General features: G+C 40.6%; 1 protein-coding gene across 5 annotated transcripts; it reads left to right on the top strand.

Annotated features, from left to right (window-relative positions):
• The first annotated feature begins 663 nt into the window (after positions 1 to 663).
• Positions 664 to 12,267, top strand: mettl22 (methyltransferase 22, Kin17 lysine). Of its 5 annotated transcripts, XM_035616203.2 has the most exons (14): positions 702 to 798; positions 1,916 to 1,969; positions 2,192 to 2,353; positions 3,434 to 3,635; positions 4,270 to 4,412; positions 5,131 to 5,171; positions 5,408 to 5,552; positions 7,160 to 7,231; positions 7,830 to 7,883; positions 8,043 to 8,123; positions 9,156 to 9,258; positions 10,644 to 10,812; positions 10,902 to 10,965; positions 11,860 to 11,997. In XM_035616203.2, exons 1-13 carry the CDS (start codon positions 717 to 719, stop codon positions 10,926 to 10,928), a joined length of 1,335 nt encoding a protein of 444 aa, XP_035472096.2. In that variant the 5' UTR covers positions 702 to 716; the 3' UTR covers positions 10,929 to 10,965; positions 11,860 to 11,997. The 5 variants fall into 5 exon arrangements, with proteins under 5 accessions (XP_035472095.2, XP_035472098.2, XP_035472097.2 ...); XM_035616204.2 differs by lacking the exon at positions 10,902 to 10,965 and having other exon boundaries at positions 701 to 809; positions 11,860 to 12,267; XM_035616201.2 differs by lacking the exon at positions 10,902 to 10,965 and having other exon boundaries at positions 11,860 to 12,267.
• The last annotated feature ends 200 nt before the right edge of the window (positions 12,268 to 12,467 follow it).

Below are 12,467 nucleotides of genomic sequence, written 5' to 3'. Positions count from 1 at the left end.
GGTGTCAGCCGGCCATGCTTACAGGATGCAAAACCTTTTGTGACACAGTGGAAAACAATTATGCCCTCATCTTTTGAACACTGTAACAAACTAATGTCCAACACAGCAAGCTATGAAAGAGTCTCTGGACATCAAGATTTATTTCTGAAAGCATGACCACATTCCTGGACTACACTAATAATAGACAATGAGAGATTTTTCATCTGATTAGCCTGTTGTTAATGTCTATATTATTATGATTGTTATTTTTATTTATTTATTTTACTTATCTATTCATTTTTCTATGTTCGTTTAATTTGTTTTTTTTTTCTTTTCTTCTTTCTTTATATGTATTGATGTATTTTCCTTTTTTTGGTTGCCTTTTGATCTATCATTATGTCTAAATACACTGACACGATCAAGTTTTGATTCTGAACAATTGCATATTATTATTTATTATTGTGGTAGCTGTGGAGATATGGGATGGGGGGGTCCATAATCTCACAAACAAGTTCTGAGAAATGTCTGAAGGTACATGTTGTAACACAAAATATGTATATATATCTTTATTTTTTTTTTAAGTGAGATTTTTTTTAACACTGTCACGTGATTGCGAGTTTTCATCGAGGAATGAGCATTTTTATGTGAGCAATAAAGCGGAGACAGAGCTGCCGTCTTTGTTTCCGACGGAGGGACGGACAGGAACCAGAGCTTCACTGTTTCCGGCCGGACGAGTTATGCGGGTGCGCAGCTGGCTGGGGGCGTGGGTGTTATTTATAACAACAGGCTGCAGGAGACGAGCTGTCCGGTCCGAACAAGGTCTCTGTGAGGTACAGTCGAGTCTCGGGCTCTGTGTCCAAGTTAGGAAGGAATCCATGTGTATGTGACTGTACACATGTTACAGTCACATGTTACAGTACACATGTTATGTTACAGTACACGTGTTACAGTCACATGTTATGTTACAGTACACATGTTTTGTTACAGTACACATGTTATGTTACAGTACACGTGTTACAGTCACATGTTATGTTACAGTACACATGTTACAGTCCCATGTTATGTTACAGTACACATGTTATGTTACAGTACAATTGTTACAGTCACATGTTATGTTACAGTACACATGTTACAGTACACATGTTATGTTACAGTACACATGTTACAGTATATCTGCTGAGCGGTGCAGAGTAATGCTCGAGTCATGATGCAAGAGCAGTATGTTTATTGTATACACACAGTGTGATGTCACATTTGCTCTAACAAGAGAACAAAACAAAAAAGTAAATATAAAGAATAAATGTGTAAATAGAGCTCTAATCAGAAATCAATACATGTCTGTTTTCTGTAAATAGCTAGGCCTGTTTGGTTTTAGCTTAAGATGGTGAACTCATCCATGCAGACTAAAGACAGGGGTTTGGCCTTGATTATTTTGGGGATACATTTTATTTAGCCTGAATAAACCAGTGTTTACTGCTATAGTGTTAATAAGATAAGATAAGATGTGCCTTTATCATAGAATATAGGAAGACATTTAAAAAAGCAATAGGTATGTACAAAATATAACAGAAAATATAAAAAAGATATATAAATACTATATACAGAGCACTAGCAATAGTGACACATGGAGAAAAAATATAAATATAAATATTGCACAGATTAATCATTATTAGTGTCACCTGGCTCTGAAGGGGCAAGTCGCCTACTGCATCAGTAGAATTTGTTATTGGTGTTATTGATGGTATTAATATCCTCACATGAATTCCCCCCCCTATAAAATGGAAACCTTTTGCAATGTGCGTCGCCTAGATTTAGGCATATGTACCATAGTTGAATCAGACACACCCTAAACCCAGACACAAGTCAGGCATTTGGAAGTTGGTCTAGAGTAACATTCATTTATTTTTTTTTATTTTTTTATTTTTACAATTTACAGGCATTTGTGATTTAAGGACCTCCCAGAGGTTTAATCAGAAAGACTTCAAATCAGGTCAGTGTGAGCTCAAGACCATTGCAACGCTATTGCAAAGCATTTTGGCTTCAAAATACACTCAGCACTGCTCACTGAACACACCCAATCTCTAGGAAGAAGTAATGCATGAAGACAATATTGTTTTGTAGCATTGTTTATATATTACTTTTTTAATATTAATTAGGTTGCTGGACTTGAAAATCTGTGCGTTAACAAATCCACCTGTTTTTGCCTCCCCAGGTACTGGGAAGCAGACAACTGGTGTGCGCTCGTGTTCTGACCATGAACGATCGGCCATGGACCACATCACGCTTCGCTATGATTCGGTACTGTCGGATGTTCACATGCTGCTGCCTAACGCACGCCACCTCATGACACGTCTCAACCATGTTGGCCAGCCTGGTGAGTAGTGTTCAGGTTTAGAACTTGTGCTTGAGTGTTGTCTAATGCGCATGTAGATAAGTACATGATCTTATCCTCTGTGGGTCGAGGGGGGGCTGGAGCCAAGCCAAGCTGACGTTGGGCGAGAGGTGGTGCTGACATCAGCCTTAGAAGCAATTCAGTGTCTCCAATGAAGATGAGCTGCATGTGTGTGGACTGTGGGAGGAACGTACCCGGAGGAAAGCCGCACAGATTTATCTACTAGTCGTAAAACTTTTATTCATATCATGTCAATAAGTCAAACTTATTATTTCAATTGTTTTTTTTAATAAAGCTGCAACAATTTGTTGATTATTTGGTTGACAGAGAATTGATTAAAAATATTTTCATCACTACTCGTTTTGAAGGGAGCGAGAGTAGGAACAGTTGTTTTTGAAGCGCTGCCAGACTAAAAATGTTGGCACCAGGTAATAATGGTGGTAATTATGTTAGCAATGAAGTGATAATAAATAATATGGTAATGAGAGAGGGAGAGAGATGCATGGTGGGAGTTGTCCCAGCAGTCATACTTAAATCAGCATAACTAAGAGATGGTGCATACACCTGAGCAGCTCGAACTATAATCTTTATCAAAGAGGAAGGTGTTAGAGATGTGGTCTGCCTCCTGGTTCCAGAGGAGAGGAGCCTGGTGGCTGAAGGCTCTGCCTCCCATTCTACTCTTACAGACTCTGAACCACAAGTAGTATGGAACTATGAGCTCTGTAAGATATGATGGAGCCTGATTATTAAGGGCTTTGTGGGTGAGGAGCAGGTTGGATTCTATTCTGAATTTTACAGGAAGTCAATGCAGAGATACCAACAGTGGAGAAAAATGATCTCAGTTAGAACTCGTGCTGCAGCATTTTGAATTAACTGGAGGATTTTCACAGACTTTCTGGGGAACATCCTGACAGTAATGAATTACAGTAATCCAGTCTAGAATTAAACTGTGACTCCAGGACACTGGGATGCAAGTTTTTCACGTTCGTGACGAAACAAGTATTTAAGAAAATGTTTTGAACTAAACTACACTTTCTAACTTTAATGTCATCATCCATCCAGTCTTCATCTCAAACTTCAAGATCTTGTCAGATGTTGAAAGGCTCGACAACAATGACCCAGGGGAAAATGCGGCGGAGGAAAAATGTGATGACCCGAGGGAAAAAGACACAAATGCCACCCAGGGAAAGGTTGGAGATGAAGGTGGGCAAGGAAATGTGGAACCGTGCTTGGATGAGGATGGGGACCTGGACATCACACATCGGTACGGAAAATGCCTTGTTTCATCGTCAGTTAATACACGGTGGCCATTTTGGTGAAATTGTCTGAAAACAGACCTAGATCGTTACTGCATCATTGTTTTCAAAGCCTTTATATGTACCACACAAAATCATACAGTTATACACAATGCATGAAATGCATTCGTTTGGTCATGCATTCACCATGCCCCTATATAGGAGTATCTGTAAACCTGCCCATTCATGTAATTACCAGCTACAGTAATCATGTGGCAGCAGTCTAAAGCATAAATACAGGCCAGGACCTCCAGTTAATGTTAAAATCAAACATCAGCATGGGGACAAAAATCTTAATAACTCCTTATTTTGGGGCTTAATCGAATTTGACTCAGTCCAGTGGGCAGCAGTTCTGTGGACAGAATCACGGGAGGCCCATACGTGCAAGACTCACTCAGCCAGCCGACTTCAGCTCAGCCAGCCGGACACCAGAGTATCAGAGTGGCCAACAAAAACGTGTCGCACCACCACAGTAATTGTGACAGGCCTAAGTAGATGGAGATACTGGTTGTTAGGGAAATGGTGATTAACATGCTTGGTTAAAATGTTAAGTACACCTTTGGTGTTTAATGGATACATTTCATACTATTTACTATTCCCCAGACCGAGGAAAAACCCTGTGCAGGACAGCAGCCGAGACTTTGTGTGCCCCATCATTCTCAAACAGTCCAACCCTTCACTGGAACAAGAAGAGGGAAATACTGATGAAGAAGTTGATGAGTGCATCAAAGACATTTTAAGAATAGGTAAGAACCTTTAATCCATCATGTTTTTTCTCATTTTATCAGTGGCCTGAAGTGACATTTACACATATACATTAAAAGTGGTCAACAGATGAGTGTTCTGTTAGAAAGGTAAGAACACAGTAGATTGAATGCAGGACCCTTAAGACCTAACCAGGTTTGTAGACAGTAGTTGAGAATAGTGCAAATAATCATGTCAAAGGCAACGCTCAATACAATGTGTTCATTTGTGTGCTCTGTCTGTGCCTTGTCGAGCTCTAAAACCTGTTCTATCTGAAACCTATATCATTACTTTTCATAAAAAATATTATTCGACTTAAAATTGGATACCAAGATGGTATCCACGGCAAAGTGGATGGACGCCTGGGATCTTTGCTCTCAGGTTTACATATATATATATAATTTTTCAATATTATATGTTTGTGCCTGCTAAAAAAAGGCAAACCGCGTGTAGCTTCAGCTGGTAGTCAAGCATGCTTAGATAAACAATAACCGACTGTGACAAGGCTAGAAGGCTATTCTGAGATCACACAAGTAACACTTTGGTTTTTAGTTTTACAAGACACACACACACACACACACACACACACACACACACACACACAGTGGCAAGAAAAAGTTGAGTTGAATTTTAAGATTGGCGCTTTTGATGTCCACTCCACATAAATTGCCTGAGGGTAACACCCTATGCATTTTATGTGTGAATTCAATCTATTTACAGAACACACTATGGCTACACCACTGGAGGATGTTGGCAAGCAGGTCAGTATAAAATGCTTGGCTCTTTATTGACTCCCCATTAGCCCTTTATCACATGACATGCAGTGTTTCCCCAAACCAAACTGACTCTGTGATGTGATTGACTGTTCACTGTATACCCCAAGGCCTGTGTGACGACATGAAAAATACTGTAGAAAAACAGTGGCATGAATTGTTTGCATAAATGATCATTGGTCTTAAGAGGGCCTTTGAGGATCACATATTCTTTGTCTCATCAGGTGTGGCGAGGGGCATTCTTCTTGGCTGACTTCATCCTCTCTCAGACGGCCATGTTTAGTGGGGCAACAGTCCTTGAGCTGGGAGCGGGAATGGGTTTAACCAGTATCATCATGGCAACCAGAGCCAAAACCGTGTACTGCACAGGTATGGAAAACTTCAGCTGCAGTTCATCAGCTACTGTATGCCTTGAATATTTGAATATATTAAACTGATCAAACAACTGTTCATTGTGTGAATATAACTGAATCACACAACCATGGAAATGTAATAGTCATAAGGTCCATGTATTGCTTTAACTGATATTTCAACAGCGTTTAAAGGGTTTTAAATGGGAATGGACCTGGCTCAAATCAGATACTCTTGAAGAAGAGCGTCTTCAACTCTCTATTTGCAGTTACTCTCACCAATTAGCAAGTGTTGAATATTCAGCAGTTCACTCCACAAACTGTGTTTGACATAATCACAACGATGTCTGTGGAGATTCTCATTCATCCAGGTCATAGTTCTCCATGTGGGGAGATTCTCATTCATCCAGGTCATAGTTCTCCATGTGGGTGTTGAATCAAGAGTAAGTGGACTTGGTTGTAGTTTCTTAAAGATGTTTCACCTTCATCCAAAAGGCTTCTTCAGTTCCAACTAAGTTGCGGTGAATCCCAGGTGTTTAACCTCTGTGGGGTGTGGTCAGTGTTAATGCTCCAGACTGTTTGAACCACTGTTGGTGAAACTGTTATAACAAGAGACGTTAGAGTCATTGGAGTCACCTTGCCCACACAGGTGGTCTGGTCACACAGTCTGCACGCCGATGTGTTCTTGGGTAAAACACTACCCGAAATTGCCTCTGGCGGCTCTCTCGGCAGTGTAAGATTGTGTATGAATGTGACAGAAAAAGTGCGGTAAATAGCAGCGCAGTATGATTGTGTGTACTGTAAAATGCTTTGAGTTGTCTTTAAGACGAGAAAAGCGCTATATAAAAGCAGTCCATTTACCATTACTTGTGGGGGTTTTTCACAAGTGCAAGTGGTCATTCCAGTCTATCCAATCAAAGGAGGGGAGCTTCGGCCACTGTTCCCACTTCCTAGGTCTCAAATCTCAACTTGGGCCAGTGACTGTCTGACAGTGTTGAGCAGTTGCGAGGCCATATGGCATATTCTATTCTGTGCGCTTGCAGAGTAGAAATGCTCCCTTGGGAGATTTTGTGCTCGCTGTATTGTTCTGTGCTAGACCAAAAAAACGCCATACATTAATATTTACGTGCGTCCCAGACCACCATTAAATGTGGTCCGAGTGATCGTTAAACAGGGCCTGAAAAACTCTTTTCGGTTAGTGCAAATCAGTGAAGTCTGGTCTGTGTTTTCATTTTGCTTCAGGCATGTGTTAGTGAGGTATTACAACACCAGACGGAGCAGTACAATACCCCCGGAACTGAAGTGAGAGACCAACTTCTCTTCAGTTGCTGTTCTAGACACTGCAATTAAAAACATTTCTTCTATGTGTCCATCGTGTATCACTGCCGGGTGTGGTTTGGCCACTTTGCTAACCTTCTCTTTTATAGGCTTATTTTTTGTCCAAAAATAAAGATTGATTAATGGATTGACAATTGCACTGCTTACAAATTCAGTGTGCTCATGACCTTTTGAGTTAAGTGTGTTCTTCTTCCCCTTTGCAGAGAGTCGGAACTATACTGCATGTGATAGAACAAAGAGACAGCTCTCATGTATCCAAAATCTGAAAGAGCTCATTTTGTTTTACAGATGTGGGAGAAGACCTTCTAAGCATGTGCAAGAAAAATGTAACGTTAAACAGTCACTTGACGGAGCCTGCAGGTGAGAGAATGTTGTCAAATTACTCATACCTCATACCTCATTTCCACCCCATAGTTTCTTCCAGTTCCCAGTGATACAAAGGAATGGCGGAATGTTGTGATATTCTTCTTCGCTGTACGCTGGTGGGGAGAAAAAACAACACTACACACAGAGAGACCAGCCAAATGTCAGGCACACCGGTGCGAGCAAGATTTTTGGTAGAATGACCAAAATGGTCGCACTCTGGAGCCCTGCACTGTGTTGCTTAGATCAAAACCAGTTACACACATTAATCAAACACTGGCCTTCCCCCGGATTTCCGCAGTTAAGTTTTCCAGTTCATTTCAGGCCACCTAATGTGCTGGTTGGCCTCTATGCAGATTTTTATATTTTCAATCATAACGTCATTACGTATTTACCCTTCTACTGTTACTGTCTACTAATTCATTTTAGCAATTACTTTAATTACATCATTGAGTGCTTACTTATCCACGTGTTATCCAATATTAAAAAAAGAATAAATGCATGAGGTTGAAAAAAATGTTACATTGACCAACTGCCGAGTAAAATGTGAACCCCTGCTATTATCTGGCTCAATAATGTATCTTCTGACCATCAGGTGGTGAGGTGAGGGTGAGACAGTTGGATTGGCTGCAGCATTCCCTTTGTACAGGTAACACACACACCTGGTTTTCTTTTTCAAACCAGGAGTGTATAACACCAAGGATGACATTGTCAAAGACAACCTACTTCAGCTCGGCTGTGAAAAAAAGAACCATCCACCTTCTGACCATAGACCATGTCTTTGATTCCATTTCTCTGATCTTTGTAGATGTTGAGGTGGACTTTAGCTGGACAGAGGAGGAAGTAGCGGACATGTATGACAACACCAGCTTCATTGTTGCTGCTGACGGTAGGTTACGAGATGATCAAAATGCATTTTTCCTGATTGCTCTGATCTCCGATTACTTGAAGCACATTTAAAATTGCTGAAAAATACAGAAACATGATATAATTCATTCAAAGTGTTGGCTATTGTACCGTAGCCAACATCAGCATTAGGTCTTTACCAACCCAGCAAATTCGTTGCAAGTTCAGAATCCAACTTCATTCCTTCCCTCACCAAGTTCTGTTTCCAGTTGTGTAAAGCAACTCCTGTTTTGCTTCTATATCCATCTCCCTTTACTTCAACTGAAGTCAGCATGGTCACCAGCTAGCCAGGCCCTGCCGGCATGTTGTCTCACTTTCTGAGAAAAAGTCAGTGTGAAATAAAACAAAGGGCGGAAGCTCTTGGCAAGTGACCATCACCACCACTATGCAGAGTTGAGACTCATCAGTTGGCTTGGATTAACTCGTGTACACCAACTTGAGAAGGAAAAACTCCCACAGGAAGTATTTGCGCCACAGTTTTCTAAAATCTTGAGTTTATACAGTAGTATTGAAAAGCAAGTGTCCCTTGTTAGAAAAGTGTACGTGCGGTATGACAACACCTGAAAAAGTCTGGAGTTTCCTCCCAGCAAAGGAAAAAATGGTATGAATGGCAAGATGCCAGGACAGGGGAAAGCAGCAGTCCCAGAGACTTTTCACCTGGACATTTAAAAAAAAGGGTAAAAAGAATACACTGTTTACTCCCATTCACACTATGGAAAAGATAAATCGGCTGGAAAATTCCCTTTTCCCTTCCCATGTTTACAGATGTTTCCGAAATATTCATGAAGGGTGGCACCTTCACAGAACTACTGTTTGATTCAGATTAATGGTATCAAAATAACTAATGAGCAGTCGGTACATGTTAACAGACATTTCTCCACATTGAGAGAGTCTGATTTCCATTAGTAATTAATACTAGTGCTCTTAACTTAAGCCTTTAGGTCTGTAATATGAATGACAAAATCCCAAGCGGACTAACACCAGGATAAATATTCATATTCTGTTTTGTCACCAGTTTGCTATGATGATGATCTGACAGATGGCCTTTTTCGAACACTGTACCGACTCTGCAGTAACTTTACCCACACCTGCACAATCTTCATCTCCATAGAGAAAAGGTGAGGAGAACATTTCTGCTGTTTGTTTTTTGTTAAAGCTCTAGCGTAGGTAAACTAGCGATGTCCAAATTGCTCGCTGGGCGCCAGACAGGAGAAATAAGAAGTTATATTCCCATATTTTAAATAAAGGATTTGGTCGAAACCCAGACTACTAACCCTGGCTATAAAATGTACAAAAGTCAAAACATCAGAGAAGATTAATCAAATAATGTGTATTCAACTAGATAACAATACAATCAAACAGGTAAATCAACCTAAGACTTTCCAACAACAATAATACAAATTAAATTCAGAGTCCAAATCAATGTCTCTTAATCATAGTTGCTTCCGGCATTACTTCCTTTCTGCTACAAAGCAAGTCCCACCTATAATGGTAATTGTGACAGTGTGCATTTTTTCAAAGGAGGTACTGGTATTTGTAGTCCATGATGCCATGGTTTTGCAGAAACATCAATGTCCTCTTTTGTTAGCGAGTTTTCCACAACCGCTTGTGGAATGTCCAATTAATTTCTCTCAGTTGATGGTGAAAAGGAGCACACACATCTGAAGGATGTACTTGTGGATAGCCTAACTGGACCTTTATGCAAATGGTCACAAGATCCAAGAGGAGCAGGTATACCACAGCTAAAGAAAGGAAAAAACACATCACTGTCGGCATCACATATGAGAAACTCCGGAGGATCTTCAACAAGCATCACATCGCCATGCTTAAACCCAGCAGCACACTAAGACAACAAAATGGTAACGGGGACTCCAATCAGTCTTTAAGTCTGTAGTTATAACAGCCAGAAGAATTAATGAACCAAGTGACATCAATGGTCTAAATACCAACTTAACAGAGTCTAAATACCTGAATCACCCTGCCTGTCTGTCAGAAATGAAGAAGCCTCGTGGATGAGCGGTCAAAAGTCGGAAAAGGTCTAGATGACAGATCTTACCAGACATCCCCTTTAACCTTAGAAGTACTCTGGTTAGGCTCCCACAGGCCACCATGAGCTACCAGAACAGCTTCAGTGCACCTTGGCATGTATTCTACAAGTCTCTAGTGGAGAGATGAAACACCTTTTCGTTTAACGATTCTGTCTTTGATGGAGGTGGTGGAGAGAGTTGCATAAAGTATAGGTGTTTGATTGGGTTAAGATCTGGCCAATATATATTATTTTTGTTTGGACTTTGGAAATTACACACCCATTGACTCATTCTCATAATTGTCATACTCATCAAACCATTCAGTTACCCCTGGTATGTATTACATTATATTATGTATTATCATGTAACACACGTGTTGCGAACCTGTCCTAAAGTGTGTTGATTGAGCTTGTTCCAGTTCCAAGCTCTGGCAGTAATCGGGTTTCCTGCTGTGCCCTGGTGTCTTATTGTTCCAGGATGAACTTCACCCTGCGAAACATGGATGTTTCCTGCGACGCTTACAACTATTTTAGCCACAGTCTGTCCCAACTCCGGGACCTGGAGGATGGACGATGCAGCTTCAGAGTGGAACAGCTCCCATCCAACGTTGCACAGTTTTTACTGTATGAACGCACGGAGCAACTTGTAAGAGAAACACACACACCTCCTAACTTCATGTTAATCCACAACCTGAATTCAACTGCTGTAATTATCTATATGCTATATTTTATTAGAACAAGACACAGGTGAACTACACATGAGTACTGTCTCATAACACAGATGGAGGATAGTTAGATTGTGAGTAATTTGTGTCTACAAGGTATAAGTTAAAAAAAACAACTGATATTGCACTTTTTGCTACACTACCATCAATATGTCATTGGTTAAAAATAAATTTAAAGTTACATCCCTCTCTCACCGTTAAATTTAAAATATTTGATTTGCACAGTAGTGTAAATAATGTATAGCTGCTTTCTCACATGCAGTGCCACCCTGAAAGATTTTTACCTGCAGGAGCTCTGTGTGTGAACGCAGCTGAATCAGGTGAATCGGCCATCAAATGGACTTTACACCGTCAGCTCCCTCGTACAAAGTCTGCAATGTTCCATTGAGATGGTGTGTGTGAATACAGCCAGTCAATGTCCATAGAATTCATGAGCAGGCATGTTGATGAAGTTCCTATCCTGCCTCCTGCATCTACATCCTGCTCTACTCGGGTGCCACCCCCTGCCAGAACCTAACAGAATATTTCCTGTTCCGGGTTTGAATGCGTTGTTGCGTACTACATGTGTGAAAGGGCACTTTCGTGTGTTAAGTTCATATGTTGTGTAGAAATCAGCAGTGAAGAAGTGAGACAGTTGGTTATACACTTTCCACCTGGGAGGGAAGCAACCTAGGGCCCTCTTTTGGCCTGCCACCCCAGGGGGTTAGGAGTGTTTTGAAAGGAGCACCAAACCTGATACACAAAATCATGAAAAATCATGCAGAGGTCCTAATGTGGATATCCTGTAGTAACATGATGCTCCAACTTCATAGAACTGGGCAAAATAATATTTTGTGCTACCATTGTACTGGCCTGAGAATTAAACTCCCCACTCCTACACAGTTGAGATGTATCAGATTCAGATGATGAATTCCACAAACAGGGAAGGTAAGGTTATTGTTGATATACATTATTATCAATTTCCACAGGAGCTGTGGAAGGTGACTGCCACTCCACTTCCATTTGATGAAGCCCGGCCTGATACTGAGCAGTTGTCATCCTCACCAGGGTTCACGCAGGAGCAGCGCAGTGCAGCAGACCTGAGCATGCAATGTGCTCCAGTTAACAGTTGAAGGTTAGAAATGTTCAATGTAGAATGTCACGGCAGCATCACTGGTTCCGGCCTAAGTCAAGTGATATGATTTAGTACATTCAAGCAAGAAACAGGCATTTTGACGAATAGACTGAATGTTTCATTATTTATTGTTAAACTTTGTACATGCAATGTTACATGTCCATAATGGAATTACTGAACTTTGCTTATCAAAGGTCATCTAGAGCTTTATGTCTGTACAGTGTCTAATTAATAACGAGGTCAAATAAAGGTTTACCATTCACTGGTTTCATCTATGTGCTTATGATTTGCATTCTTGCTGCATGCCTTTTAAGCATTGTTCAACTATTGTTCATTATTAGAACAATTGCATATTTTTGATTCATCACAGAATAGAGGATTATTCAATGAGGTTTCTTTTTTTAAACATACACATGTCCAGCATGATAAGTAACTCCGATAGCTTACAGCCATCCAACAACT

The sequence above is a fragment of the Scophthalmus maximus genome, chromosome 17 (assembly GCF_022379125.1).
Source record: "Scophthalmus maximus strain ysfricsl-2021 chromosome 17, ASM2237912v1, whole genome shotgun sequence".
In the NCBI taxonomy this organism is placed as follows: Eukaryota; Metazoa; Chordata; class Actinopteri; order Pleuronectiformes; family Scophthalmidae; genus Scophthalmus; species Scophthalmus maximus.
The sequence above is the reverse complement of the archived record's forward strand: the minus strand, read 5'-3'. Positions and strand labels throughout refer to the sequence as shown.